The 15063-nt window shown below is 34.0% G+C and overlaps 1 protein-coding gene across 7 annotated transcripts; it reads left to right on the top strand.

Moving 5' to 3' along the window:
• Nucleotides 1-1148: 1148 nt before the first annotated feature.
• LOC122006549 (outer envelope protein 64, chloroplastic-like) lies at nucleotides 1149-14807 on the top strand. Of its 7 annotated transcripts, XR_006118720.1 has the most exons (15): nucleotides 1149-1471; nucleotides 2480-2632; nucleotides 2840-2964; nucleotides 5946-6071; nucleotides 6560-6742; nucleotides 6845-6986; nucleotides 7990-8155; nucleotides 8540-8674; nucleotides 8802-9002; nucleotides 11140-11267; nucleotides 11360-11411; nucleotides 12799-12868; nucleotides 13716-13944; nucleotides 14032-14138; nucleotides 14628-14807. XR_006118720.1 is itself a non-coding variant. In XM_042562096.1 (13 exons), the coding sequence occupies exons 1-13, from the start codon at nucleotides 1251-1253 to the stop codon at nucleotides 13757-13759; spliced, it is 1746 nt and encodes a 581-aa protein (XP_042418030.1). In that variant the 5' UTR covers nucleotides 1149-1250; the 3' UTR covers nucleotides 13760-14807. The 7 variants fall into 7 exon arrangements, 3 of the variants coding, with proteins under 3 accessions (XP_042418030.1, XP_042418029.1, XP_042418031.1); XR_006118718.1 differs by having other exon boundaries at nucleotides 14032-14807; XR_006118719.1 differs by having other exon boundaries at nucleotides 13716-14138.
• Nucleotides 14808-15063: the final 256 nt, after the last annotated feature.

Here is a 15063-nt window from a genome sequence, read left to right as displayed (position 1 = left end):
AAATAATGAATCTTTATTTATAAAAATAGATAGTACAAATTATAAAATAATTTACCTTAAGACATCTCTCAAACATATCACGCTCTAGATCTATCAATTATTATATGATCGTCTTTAAAAAAAATAAAAAAGATGCTATATTTTTAAGAATATTTCTTCTTTCAATACTATTACAACATCACAACTAATTATTATAATGTGTAATACTTCATAAAACATTGTTATAGTAGTGTAGCGGTTACTATAGTATCTACAATTATGTAACAACTATTTAAATTAATTTAAAATAATTTTAATTAAATTTAAATAATTTTGATTAAGATGCTAAAGAGTATTTTGATAGAATAGTTTTTAGGGTTTAGAATTTAAAATTGTAGGATTTAAAATTTAGAGTTTATCTGCAATATATAGATCCTTAATAATTTCTATAATTATTTTAAAATGATTTTCATAAATTTAAAGTGATTTTAATAAAAATTAAATAATTTTGATCAATTTTATAAAAAATATTTTATATAATAGTGTTCAAAATTTATGATTTATGATTTAATGTTTAAGATTTAGTTATAATTGTGTAACAACTACTAGAAATTTTTACCATCGTGTCTCAGTTACTCAGGAGTTTCTATAATTTTTTTTAAATTTTTTTTATAAAGTTTAAATAATTTATACCAAGTTCATAAAAAAAAATTTAATATAATAATATTTTATGTATAATCATTTTGATTAAAATATTTTTTTTTGATAAATTTTAAATAATTTCTACCAAGTTTATAAAAATTATTTTAATATAATAATATTTTATGTATAATAATTTTGGTTAAAATAAAAATAATTAAATCTTCAGTGTACAGTTCGTCTATAACTATTATATGTTATAGACTTATAGTGGTTAGTTATAGAGTTGAAGAGATTACTTTCCTTTTAATTTTTGCCCTTAAAAATATATTATTTTAAATTTTACCCTTAATAATATATTATTAAAGATATTGGAAAATAAAAATGTAATATGTTGGTTGCCCAAGCTTTCGTCTCCTAACCAACTTCCTACTTGTAAATCGCATTACTGGAAACGGAGACCGAGAAAAATATTTTAAAAAAAAGGATATTGGGAATAAAAAGGGTATATAAAATCAAGCGCCGTGCTTGTGTTATCTCCTCCATTCCATGCCATTCCATTTCCATTCCACTTCTGCCGCCTTCTCGTCAAATCTCCAACTCAACGGAGAGGCAGAAGTAGAAGCGGAAGCATGGCTCCTTCCTCCTCCTCCTTTCTCCCGTCGAATCTTTTGGTGCTGCTCGGGCTGAGCCTCGCCGGCGTAATCCTTATGACGCGGCGCCTCCGGCGGCGCGTCCCGAAGGAGGACCTCGGCGCCTTCGTCCAGCGTCTCCAGATTCTCCCACCGCCTCCACCCCCGCCACCCAAGGCCCCCCACCCATTGACCGGCCTCACCTTCGCCGTTGCCGACATGTGAGCATCGGATTCATCTCCTGCCCTTTTCTTACTAGTGCTCTTCTTTTTTTCTAATTGCCCTTGATCGTGCCGAATCTCGTCGTTTAGGTTGCGGAGAATTCTCCTTACTGTGCGTTTTAGGGGTTCTGTGCGACCTAGCGGTTCATGCGGTTTCTTTGAGACTGGATATCTAATAGTATAGAGGTCTTGTATGATTACTGCGATATCAAATAGTGAAGTGAGACTATAATTAATAGGATATGAATAGTATAGAGAGCCCGTGGCAGATGACTTTTGAAGTATAGAGAGTCTATGGGAGAGACTTCTTGAATGCAATTCTGCAGGTGGTAGACCAAATTGTAGAGAAATCTCTTAATGTGATTTATTTTTTTGTTGGATCTTTATCCACAATCTGCTGAAGGTACAGAGGTCAAGATGGCTTGAGCTGATTATCTCAAACTGTTGGCCTAGTAGGCCGATTGCCAACTTCATCTAGAGCTGCCCAAGACTGAGTGGGAGAGGGAATTTGCCGAGTCACCAAGTTGCCGAGTCAGTACATTTTTCTGTTAGATTGTCATCATCATCAAGCCGTGTTTTCCCAAATGGTGGTGGTTGTCTAAGTTTTCATGCCCATAGGTTTGAACAAATTAATGTTATCGTCAACCTTTTCATCCAGTCTTGAGATAGTCGTTTTTAATTTTTGTTTGATGTGCTAAATGGATTTTCTGGTGGTTGTAGGTTACCTATAACCATTTGGCCTTCAGGCTATTGGTCTTGTCATTTTAAAATATTTCCATCTACAAAATGCAGACCCTAGTATTTTTCTTCTATTCTTCTTGTATCTGTCATTCAATTTTCAGATTGAGTGTGCTTTTTATCAAATGAAGTTAGTTTAAGCTCACAGGCACTCTTATTTCCTAATAAGAAAGTTATTTTTTTATGAATCAATAGCTAGATGTGCTTCAGCCAAAAGTTTAAATCCATTTACAAACTCAGTGAGATTCTGATTATTTGGTTAATTAACAGATTTGATATTGAAGGATATGTGACTGGGTTTGGCAACCCGGACTGGGCAAGGACACATGAATTTGCAACGAGAACATCTCCAATTATTTTGACTCTTGTGGATGGTGGCGCTAGTTGTGTTGGAAAAACTGTCATTGATGAGTTAGCATATGGGTATAAAAGTTGCATTTCACATCCTCATTGATATTCATTCATATGTGTTCTATTCATGTTTCCAGTCATATGTGCCAATATTTTCTTATGAGCCATTTGATTTTTTTTTATGTTCACATAAAGTTTTGTAGTCCATCATTTTCATCCTCTCTAAGGTTCTTCCTTCACTATAGTCATTCTTAGTTAATACCTCGGTAATTTTGCCAGCATAAGTGGTGAAAACAAACATTACGATACTCCTGAGAATCCTTCATCTCCTGAGCGAGTACCAGGAGGATGTTCAAGTGGGTCAGCTGTAGCTGTTGCTAGTGGCTTGGTAGACTTCTCCTTAGGTGAGCTTTTATATTTCCTATTCTTTTGTGAATGAGCTGTTAAAGTTTTATATAAAATCTCCTTAAACTAGTTTCTTATGCTTCATTTTTTCCTCTCAATTTTGTAACTGTTCTTCATGTGCTTTAGTTTGTATCTCTGAAACTGACAAAAGATCAAACAACTACCAATAATCATGTAGTTTATGTATGTTTTTCACTATTCTTTAGAAATGATTTACAATGATGACGATGAAGTTATCTTGCATAATGAGTTAGCAAACTAAGATTGAGTGTGGTTTATTGTATGATTGGGTAACAGACCTAGTGACAGTGTGTCATGCCCTAAATGAGCACTTCTTGATTGAACATATTTCCATTGACAATGTCCTTTGTGTCAGTTATTGATCCACGTGAGATGGTAGATAATACTCACAACACACTTTTGCACAAAATCATCAACAAGCAAAGATGAATATCACATAAGGACAATCATAACATAATATATATCCAAACAAATCTTATACCATGCCAAAGTGTTGCCAAATGCTGCCAATAGCAAATTGGAGGTGGAGGTGGGAGGTAGGAGATGAAGAAGAAGAGAATATAATTGCATATTTTGGGACAAGGTTTAAATTACTTTTTGGCACCATGTTATGTTGACACAACATGCTTTGGTATCAATGGAAGCATGTGGAGATGAATTTAGATGGATTTATTCCTTTAATATCCTTTCACTTTTTATTGGTATAAATACGGTTTCGGTATCGTGTCGTGCCGATATAGTTTCGGTATTTTTTTATTTATATATAGTAATTATTAGATAAATATGTTTATTGTGTATAATTTAAAAAATAAGTTGTATATTGATTTTATATAAGTTGTTTGATCAATTTAATATGGTTAGAAAAAATAATTAAATATAGTTTTCTTTAAAGATATTAATTACTCGAATTAAAATTGATACATCATGATTATATAAATTAATTGTTTATTCATTTAATTAATTATTAATTTAAATCTTATATATTTAAAATAGTAAAAAAAATCAAAATATCAATTAAACAGCAAAAAAGTAAATAATAATAATAATAAATTATTAGAATATAAATATGATTTATTAGATTTTTTTAGAATTTTTAAATAAATTAAAACAGTAAAAAATAATTTTTTATAATATCAATTAATAAATTTTTATTTTTAAATTATTTTTTTAAATTTTAAATATATTTTTATATATTTTATAGAGATAATTTAATTAGGGTTTATAAAATCCTATTCAAAATATCACATTTTTAGTTAGGAATTGTTTAAATTAATTAAATTTTTTTTTCTTTTGCAACAGTAGCCATACAACACCGCGATCCAGTGAGCAGCGCTCGCGCGACGCTTCCGGTGGCAGCGGAGGATTTGCGTGACTCTTTCGGCACTGGCGGAGGCGTCGTGCACACTTCTGGCGCCGGCGGAGGCGGCGATTGCGAGCGGATGACGAAAGCGAAATTGGTTCGCTGCTGTGCCGGTTTCGCTTCCTCACCGGAATGGTAAATTTCGGTGGTTTCGGGCAGCATGGCTTCAAACCCTATATATATATATATACAAGAATGATACCTTACACAACTTATCCTGCATAACCGTGGCCGATATCCAATGTGGATGCTCTGACACGACCTTCACTCATTTTTTTATTTCCCTCTCTCATCCACATTCAATTCTCTTCTCTCTCCTGCATGCAAGGTGGTGTTGGTCTTTAAAGACCAGTATCAGCGTATTGTTTTAAAACCAGCACCACGTTGGTGCACCAGCTGCTGGTTAGCGCACCACGTTGGTACTGTCTTTAAAGACCAACAACAGTGGTTTCAAACTAGCAACACTATGCTGGCCTTGGTTCAAACCAGCAATACTGTGCTGGTCTTTAAAGACCAGCACCAATGCTGGGTTCAAACCAGCAACACTGGTCTTTAAAGACAATACCAACGTGGTGATGGTTGGTGCTGATTTTAAAACAGTGTTGGTGTTGGTCTTTAAAGATCAGCATCACCTTACATGCAGGAAAGAGACTTGCATGCAGGAGAGAGAAGAAAATTACAGGAGAGAGAAGAAAATTGCATGAAGATGAGAGAGAGAAATAAAAAAACAATGAGTAAAGGCCGCGTCAGAGCATCCACGTTGGATGTCACGGTTGTGCTGGATAAGTTGTACATGGAATCATATATATATAGCACTGATACTTGACATGTTTCAGCATTTTTAATAAAACAATAACACATCTCATAAATACAAAATATAAAATACACAAAAAAAAACTGAAGGAAAGCAGAAAACATTGTGCAAAATTCTAATTCCAATTTTCTGACCCTGATAATAGGTATTGAATGTTTATTATTTAGTATGCAGTCAAGTAGCTATCTCTGAGCTCTGTGATTTAAGTCGTAGGTATAATAATATGCTTAAAATTATTGCAATTATTAATAACTTAACTTACTCGGGCTTGTGCATGAGTATCTGCTGAGGGGGTGGATCCAAGCGCAAGTGTCTCACACAACTATTACTAAAATTGTGACACTGACGTATAAGAATAGAAATGTAAGATATACACTCAGAGTGTCGGGGTTCTATTGTTGGTAGCTACAACTATGAAGGGATGAAGAGTCCAAGTATCGAAGTTGATAAACAATTTTGAAATTCTTCACCACCTTTTTGTTTCTTTTGTACTTTTTCCATATGATCTGGCCATGTTCCAACAGTTCTTTTTCTGCTTCTTCCGCGTTTATAATATGCTTCTTTCTACTACCTTCCCGTGGACAGGTGTTAGTCTCGGCTATTGGGTTAATATCTGACATTTTGCAAGACTTTTCTTTTGGCAAAATGAATTTATGCCAACACTTGAGCTTTATTCTACATCCATGTTTTGCAAGTTATGAAAATAGGTGGGCACTGCACGATATTGAAAAAAATGAAGATATTATAAGATCTCAGAATATTTTCTTATTTTTTTATATTTGCAGGTGTTGACGCTGTTGGTGGAGTGAGAATACCCGGGGGATATTGTGGCATTTTAGCTTTCCGGCCTTCTTATGGTGTTATTTCTAATATGGGTGTTATTCCTGTTTCCCCTAGCCTGGACACAGTTGGTATGCAAAGTTATTCCTGTTTCCCCTAGTCTTGAAACAATTGGTATGCAAAGTTATTCCTGTTTCCCCTAGTCTTGAAACAATTGGTATGCAAAGTCTTTCTAGCTCTTGAAATATTACATATTCAACTGAACATGTGTGCTTTAGTGTTTGCTAAAAATTACCATAAAGGTTAGTCATATTTCCAAATTTTTTGATATGGTGCTAAACTTATAAACTTAGGTGTTAGAATGTAGTGACTATTTATTAGACCATCACATGAGATAAGTTTTTCCATGGGATTAATGACCTAATGCAACATTGAGATGAGTCGAGAACACAAGAACATATTATTTCTTGATTCCATTAAAAATTTTGTATGTTTGATATTGTATCTTATCCTTTATTTGCTTTTATCTTTAAAGTTTGTAACAAAATAGTAGTCTGTGATGTTTCATTTCTAACCAATTATTAACCACAGATATTTGCGTCTGTATCTCTGGTTTCAGGATTATTCTCCAAGGATCCTAATGTGTTGCATCGGGTAGCTCATATACTGCTCCAGCTTCCATATGGCGGTTTGCGCCAACCTAGAAGTATAATCATTGCAGATGACTGTTTTGAACTGTTGAAGATACCAGCGAGTAGAGTGACTCAGGTGCTGGTCAAATCTGTAGAGAAGCAGTTTGGAAGTAACTATCTTGAGTTTCTCCTCCAAGGAGATGCTTATATCTCCCTTTTTTTTAATATTCATGACTTTGTTCTAATAGTAGCTTGCTAATTCATTGGCGTAGGGCGACTTCTAAAGCATCTTAATCTTGGAGATTATTTGTCTTCAAGAATCGATAGTTTGAAGCATCTTCAAAATGGAAAAAAGAATGACGAGTCAACAAGCACACTCTTATCACTTGCAAATGCTATGCGATCACTTTACAAGTAATTCCATTGATACTTGAGCAATATCTAATTTCCTCTGGATATGTATGTTTAAATGTTTTAGTTGAGTTTTCTCTTTGGGTTCGTGATGATAAAGTTTTTCCTTAGAAATTTTTGAATAATTTGAGAAACATATGTTTCAAAAGTCGAACCAAAATAAGAATAAACATTTTTCTGCAATTCTAATTTAACAAATCCTTCCTGATTAAGGAGATTATGATTTTTTTTGTCTTGATTTTTCTGCTAGCTTATGGATGGTTTGGTGTTAATTTCTTGTCTACTTCATCTTGTTCTTGTTGGGTACGCCGTACACTTTACCTCATATATTTTTTTTCTGTACATTCAAAAAAGAGCTTTGCCTCCGGCTTGGTGAACTTGGTCAATTCCTGTGATTGGGGAGTTATCTTTGCAGCATATGTTATGCTGCTCACTATTTGGTATATCATGCGCATTTATGCGCTGGCTCCTTTGCACAAATGCATGATGGCACTACATGGGAAATTAGAAGGAAAGAAATTAAAATAGATGGGTTATGAATTGTACTCAGAATCTCGATGTACATGAGATCTATATCAGCACTGAAAGTTTAAAGAGAAAGGGAACAACTTCATATGGTTGTTGCTATGATCTCTAAGGACGTCAAATTGGTTCTATCAAACCAAGATGAACTGAATTAAGTAATTATGGTCTTGCCACTGCAGTTTGATATCTTATTGGAGCAAAATGTGGATTGTGCAAGTCATATGCTGATAGGTGTGGTATTGACAACTCACCAGCATTTTTTTCCTTTTTGGTAAATGTCCTGTTATTTTCTTACCTAATCAACCTATGTTTTTTTATGTGCATATAATTGGCCTGATAAAATGTATTGGAATTTTATTTTTTATACCAAATCTTTGTTTAGTAGCAAATTCTACCGGTGCTTTCACATTCTTCGTATTGCATACATTTTCTTTACGGCATTGCTGAAGCTTAAATTAATAAGTTTGTCCTTTATTCACAGCCATGAGTTTAGGAATAGCCATGATGAGTGGATCAGCTCTACTAAGCCTGTCCTAGATCCTTTTATATCAGCACAAATAAATAGATCGTCAGACAATACACTTGCACTTGATTGTTGCCATTCTGCAAGAGATAAGGCACGCTTGGCCCTATATTCTCTTCTAAAGGTACAAGAGATAGAATTATTCTCTATTCAATAACATATGTTTACAATGGAAGTTCAAATGTAATAAGAAATTTTATGCAACTCTTTAGTCTGATAAAATTGAAGCATCAAAGTTTACTTTAATATTGTTAGTTTGTCCATTGTTCTAATTCTTTCTCATTAACAAAACAGCTGACTTGATTTTTTTGGCTTATAGTTAATTGAATGTCCATACATAGAATTAGTACAAGTATATTTAATCAATAAATTTGTGAGAACATCATCATTAGAAGTAGTTTATATCAAAGTGTTAGGACTATGATGCCTTGATGTTGTGAGAACATCAACATTACTGCTCTTTTTAACTATACTGTTATTTTGTCTGAGTTGGTGGTTCTGCAAACAGGATGATGGCATACTTGTTCTCCCTACAGTGTTAGGACTTCCTCCAAAGCTTAATGCAAAGGAAATATCATCAGAAAAATATCTTTCTTATACATTTTGCCTGTCTTCTGTTGCTAGTATGTCAGGTTGTTGTCAGGTACAATGCCATTAAATGGAAGCTCAGTGAATTTATGTTGGCAGATTTAACTTGCATGACTCATGATATCTCCAGTTATTCAATCATGCTAATAATGATTGTTTTATGTGCTAATTCCTTACAACAGGTCACTATACCCATAGGAATACATGAAAAAACTCCAGTCTCACTTTCCTTCATTGCCAGGCATGGAGCAGACTCCCTCTTGCTAGATACTGTCAAGTCAATGTATGCTATTTTACAGGAACAAGCTAATATAGCATCCAAGTCCAGCTTTTCAAAAAGCAGCATTAGCAAGGAAGAATCTGCTGAAATTGCAAAAGAAAAAGTCAGTTACAATCTCTTTATTTCATGTGTTTGCTTCTGTAGATTTATAGCTAATCTTTACAATATGGAACAGATTATTAATATTAATTCTATTGACATTTAACTTTTATAGCTAATAGGAACACCCGCATAATAACATGGAAAATCGGAGAGAAAAAATGAGAACGGGGATAGGGTGATCACTTCGAGAGGATCAACCTCCAATAATCAAGTGGAATTGATTAATCTAAGAAATTACTTATCTTCTCAAAGGTTACATAACATCTCTTTGAATAGACACGTAAGAGTACCTACAAAAAGTAGAAAAATCTAATAACTTATCTAAAGGAAAATTAAATATAAATTTATCCTAAAAAAAGAATAAATAAGGATAATGTTTTCAAGGGTTTATTTGAATAGGTCTATATGGGGATTGTATCATTCCACCGTACCTCAAAACAACCTTGTCCTCAAGGTTGATCTTTTTCTTTTTCTTTTTCTTTCGATGATTTGCATGAAATAACTTCTTATTATGTGCCAATTGAAATCTCCTTTTGATGCAGACAGATTACCTTGTATGATTCTTTCTTAAGTTTGAAAATTTCCTTTGATAATGGAATATATTGTTTTGGGTCTTTGTAGAAAGTTTATGAGCATGCTGATACTTTCTTTTTCTTCACTTAGCTTTGCATTGAGTACTCATCAAATTATGATAAAAAAATATTCCATGATTTGTCGGATGTTGTTGAAGGTGACAAAGCATTATTGCTTTGTTCACTTGAATGATAGAAGTAGTGATTGGTGTTGACGACTTCAATTACGGGTGTCACAAAATTTAGCTACTCATGTATATTGTCTTTGTAACTATCTTGTTGTTGTTCAATGAATCCTTTTACCTTTATTGTTTGTGGAGGTTGTTATCCTTCTAAGTCATGAATTGAGTTGGTCATAGCAACATCTTGTATTTCTTCTTCATTGATATCATCTTTTTTCTTTAAATCTTCTATTGGTTCCTCCATCAAAACTCTCTTTTGTGTACATTGATGACTTCGGTACCACTTATTATTTCTTCGCGCTTCCTCATTGACTTTCTCTTCTTGCAATCATGCAAAGGATAATGCAGCTTTTACATTGCGAGGATAGTACACTTCACCTCTTTTTGGATGTTAAGATGAAGTCCTTCAATAAAGGTATTCAACAATTTTCGTTCTCACCAATCACAATTTTGGTTAAAGAGTCGAAGAAAACGACTTATATTCTGCTACCATTATGATTTGTTGAATTTTAGATAATTCCTCATTTGCATTATCATACTCTTGAGGTGTGAAACAAGTGAGAAGACCATCGACAAACTCCTCCCATATTGTAGATCCATGGCATGACACAAATAATTGATACTATCGAAGAGCCTCTCCATGCAGATGCAAAGAAGCTATTTCCACCTTCGAATCATTTGGTGTGTTGTGTAGGAGAAAATACATTTCTGCTTTAGAAATAAAGCCAGTAGGATCTCTACTTCGCCAACAAGAGAATTCATCTTCATAGAATCTCCAATTTGTCATAATATGAAAATCCTTGCTCTTACCAAATTGATAGGAACCCTTGTCCTATCATGTGGAAAATCGGAGAAAAAAAATGAGAACGGGGGATAGGGTGATCACTTTAAGGGGATCGGCCTCCAATAATCAAGTGGAATTGATTAATCAAAGAAATTACTTGTCTTCTCAAAGGTTACATAACGTCTCTTTAAATAGACACGTAAGAGAAAAAGTCAACTACAAAAAGGAGAAAATCTAATAACTTATCTAAAAGAAAATTAAATATAAACTTATCCTGAAAAGGAGAATAAATAAGGATAATATTTTTAAGGGTTTATTTGAATAAGTCTATCTGGGATCATATCATCTTTATTTCATGTGTTTACTTCTGTAGATTTATAGTTAATCTTTGCAATATGGAGCAGATTATTAATCTTTTTGCTATTGACTTTTAACTTTTCTGCTGATTGTGCTGTGCTTTCTTCATGGAGGTGGCCGGCTGTAATTGTTTTAAATGCTGTATTGTTTGTTCAAATTGGAGAAAGTGCCACCAATTTCTTTTAATATTTCAACTGTGTTTGTCTTTATGGATTTTTTTTTCCTCTCTTGATTGTGTTGCAGGGTAATGCTGCTTACAAAGATAAGCAATGGCAAAAGGCTATAAATCTATACACCGATGCAATCCAACTTAACGAAAAGAGTGCAACATACCATAGTAATCGAGCTGCTGCATATCTTGAATTGGGAAGGTACATGTTGCCTTTGGCATCTTGCTCTATGATGTTCATTGATGTTCTCTATAACAAATTGAATTACTTTATTTCCTTGATTTTCCAATCAGTTACCTTCAAGCTGAAGCGGATTGCACTGCTGCTATCAACCTTGACAAAAAGGTAAGTTTTTTTTTCCTTTAAGTGAAATTACAACAAATTTTGTTTTAGATATGGGGAGCTTGGAATTAGTATAGTCCCTCTTTTCCCTTCAATATCATGCTGTTTTTTGTCATAAAATTGTCATGACTTCTAATAGTTATATAATAGACATTTGGTTCGACTTCTATAGTTGCTTTTTTGTTGTCTTGTGTCAATCTTGGGTAGAATCATGTTACAAGGCAAACGTTAGATTGTGACATTAGGCACATAATTTTGGTTTACATGTACTTCAAAGATTATTTATCAGCTGAGTGTTGAAATGTATACTTCTGCATTTGGTTTATAGGAATAACCATTCTATTTCCTATCAATTCCTGTAAAATTATTTCTATGCATGCTTACAAAAATGAAGATTTTTATTGGAAAGAACCCATATGAGTAAACTGAGAGTTCACTCAGTTAAGCATTAAATAGAAGAGTACCATACAAGAACTACCACAAAGCTACTGACCAAAAAATAAAAAAAGCAGCTCTCGTGACACCGTACAGGGATAGTAGCATAAGTTAGGATATAATTAGTTCTTGTTGGAATCCATCAAGTTGTAGCCAAAGATGCTGAAACATCTGAATAAACTAACCACCCTCTCTTCAAAATAAATAAGCCTGCCCCATAGGCTGATCAAATTCCAAAGCTCCAAGCGTCTGTCAGATTGTTCAGAGACTCCTGTAGCTTCCTATTAATGCCTCCACTGCCGCCTCTCACTTTCCAACTAGCGGCATATCCATCCATCTTTAAACCATAGCTCTAATGGAAACATTAGACCCTGGAAAATTTTCTCGCATCCAAGGAATATATGTAGATTTGTGATTCCTCAATCATCCTTCTTAGCTATTCCTTCATTCCTAGGAATAGCTATTTTTCCTCTTATCCACTCTTCAAAGAATATCTATTTCTATTCTATTCAATTTTCCAAGTAACACATTTTGAATAGGTTGGGTGGGCCTAATGGACTGATCAGGTTGGATGGGCTGGGCTTCTGTCTACATTAACATACTTAAGCAACCATATTTACTTGAGCAACCATATTTCTGTATCTAACTTTGGAATATTTCAAATTACTAGTTGGCCGGTTTGTCATCGTCAATTCTTGTTTGTCCCAAGTGCCAACTATTGGAATTGGCTATATGAAATCCTCTTGCACCATTCAACTCTATAAAAGGTTATCTCACTGGTAAAATTATGTTGAGTTTATTGGAATGCTGCTAATTTTCTCTTGTTATCTTTTATGCAGCATACTATCGGCTTGAAATATTTCCCTTGAATTGGTCAATATTCATATTTGATCAGTTTTTGAAAGCACTTGAATAATTATCTCATTTTCAGCAGCATGTTTTTTTATTTTGCTAGAATGTTAAAGCATATCTACGAAGGGGAACTGCCAGGGAGATGTTGGGCTACTATAAAGAAGCAATTGAAGGTCTCTCTCTCTCTCTCTCTCTCTCTCTCTCTCTCTCTCTCTCATTTTATGAATCTCCAACTATTTGGAATTGACCGTAGAATCTTATTCTGTAATTGAAACCTCACTATATACATATTCAAGCTCTCACACAATATACATAATCTACATGAATGCATGTGAATTGACTTATTAACATCTGTTTGTATTAATTGCAACCTTTCCCCTGCTTTGACAAAGATCACCCGAGGCCTATGTGAAGTCTGTTAAGTCTAATTAGTACCAAAGAATTGTGACCCGCTTATATATCTTCAATTTATTTCTAATTTATGATTCCATTCCTTAAATATGCAGATTTCAAGTATGCTCTGGTTCTGGAACCAACAAACAAAACAGCAACAAATGCTGTCAATAGGCTAAAGAACGTATTTCCCTAGTTCTTAGACTACACAAATTTCCAGCATTTGAAGTACTTACAAATTTTGATAGCCCGCTGTCGATGAATGATACGGGTTCTAGCTGTGCTCCTTGCAAGAGTGCTGCACCAGTCATAACATGAATGCACATGAAATGTGCCCCAATGGTACAGTGCTATAGTTGTGCTGGTGGAGGTGCCTCAGTTTTGCAATAGCTCTGTTGTCCGATGACAGTAAATATTTTCATATTATCTGCCCTTTTTGATGAGTATCTCTTTGTTTTTTGAATCTAGACTCATTTTTAGCTGCTGTTAAGTGGGAGCACTATAGTTGAATAAAATTTAAGACTTATTTCTTTTACTTATAATTGCAATTTCTGTGTAACTAATCTTTCCTTCTTTTGTTTTTTTTATTGAGCATTTTATCTGAGATCTATTTTTTTTAAAAAAAAGAGCAGCCCGGTGCACGAAACTCTCGCCATGCGGGGTCCCGGTGAAGGATCCATTGTACGCAACCTTACCTTGTTTTTTGCAAGAGGCTGTTTTCAAGATTTGAACCCGTGACCTTTTGATCACATGGCAACAACTTTACCATTGCGCCAAGGCTCTCTTTCTATCTGAATTCTATTTCATGTAAAATATTATGATCAGAATCCGAAAACAAACAGGTCGCGATAACATGGTAATGATTTCTGGCTTGGGTGAAGTTGAAGTAACCTTTACAAGTTTGATTGTTTCCTTTCCACCTAAATTTTGATTAAATTTTTAGTTGATTGCTGAACATTCTATTGTCATACTGAATTACATTGAAGAGAGGAGTTGAGGGATGCTGGCGATGATGAATTTATTTGGGTTGATGATGGCCAATGGATTTAGGTGAGTTGACATAGATTGTGTTTGATTAGCCTAAACCAGAAGCTGATTTGGAACAAGTTCACCATTACATTTTAATTGTTGTCTAATGTTTTTTTTACTTGGCGCTAGGTATCAATTGTTGTCTAATGAACATTATTTTCGAAGCATATAGCCATTATTTGATGGTGATTGTTGTAGAAGATCATGCCATTATTTGTTGTTTTATGGTAAATGATTATACTGTGTTGCTTGAAGTTCTTGTCATTCATTGATTATTGTTGTGATAAATGGGTATACTTGCTGTTTGAAGTTGAAAGGTTAAGATGTTGGCATTAGTGCTTGTCATTTGAGGTGTCGTGCTATCATTCAAGAGTATCTAATCAAAGTGTTCCGTGCTATCATTCAAGAGTATCTAATCAAAGTGTCCCCATGGGATGCACAGTCGTTAACTACTTGAGGTCAATTTTTAGTGGTGAAATGTTTCTTGACTTCCTTACCTTCCTCATGCAGGTCCACTATGTCAAGAGCAAAGTCTGAACTCCAGGTGAACATATGACCTTTTGTCTATCAAAGTAGTTCCATTGTCTGTTTCAAAGTTGAAGATTTCAATGCTAGAGATCAAGTGTTGTATTATTCGGATTAAAAATTAATAATAAAAAAACGGAGGTGATGATGCGAGAATTAGATTAATCATTCTAGTGCAGCCCTGGTTATTTTTGTTGCGATTCTTCGCTCCAGCAAAGACGGTGCATGCCACATTTCACATTTAGAATTAGGCCATAGTTTGAATATAGTGAGCACGTTTGTGTTCATATATTACCTATCCAACAAAAAAAAAATAATAATAGCAGTGAGTTAAAATCATCTAAAAAAATCCACATTTTTTGAACTTGTTTGTGTTTACCAAACATTCTTTGGCGAGTAAAACCACAATATACTTCATTAG

This window comes from Zingiber officinale, chromosome 7B, assembly GCF_018446385.1.
Source record: "Zingiber officinale cultivar Zhangliang chromosome 7B, Zo_v1.1, whole genome shotgun sequence".
Classification (NCBI taxonomy): domain Eukaryota; kingdom Viridiplantae; phylum Streptophyta; class Magnoliopsida; order Zingiberales; family Zingiberaceae; genus Zingiber; species Zingiber officinale.
This window is presented reverse-complemented; position numbering and strand designations above follow the sequence as displayed.

Excerpts from the sequence above, each read along its gene's own strand:
- LOC122006549 (XM_042562095.1), top strand. The coding sequence starts at position 1,251 with ATGGCTCCTTCCTCCTCCTCCTTTCTCCCGTCGAATCTTTTGGTGCTG. Across the intron at positions 8,675-8,801 it reads GTATGTCAGGTTGTTGTCAG|GTCACTATACCCATAGGAAT; the intron begins GTACAATGCCAT and ends TCCTTACAACAG. Across the intron at positions 11,412-12,798 it reads CTATCAACCTTGACAAAAAG|AATGTTAAAGCATATCTACG; the intron begins GTAAGTTTTTTT and ends TTATTTTGCTAG.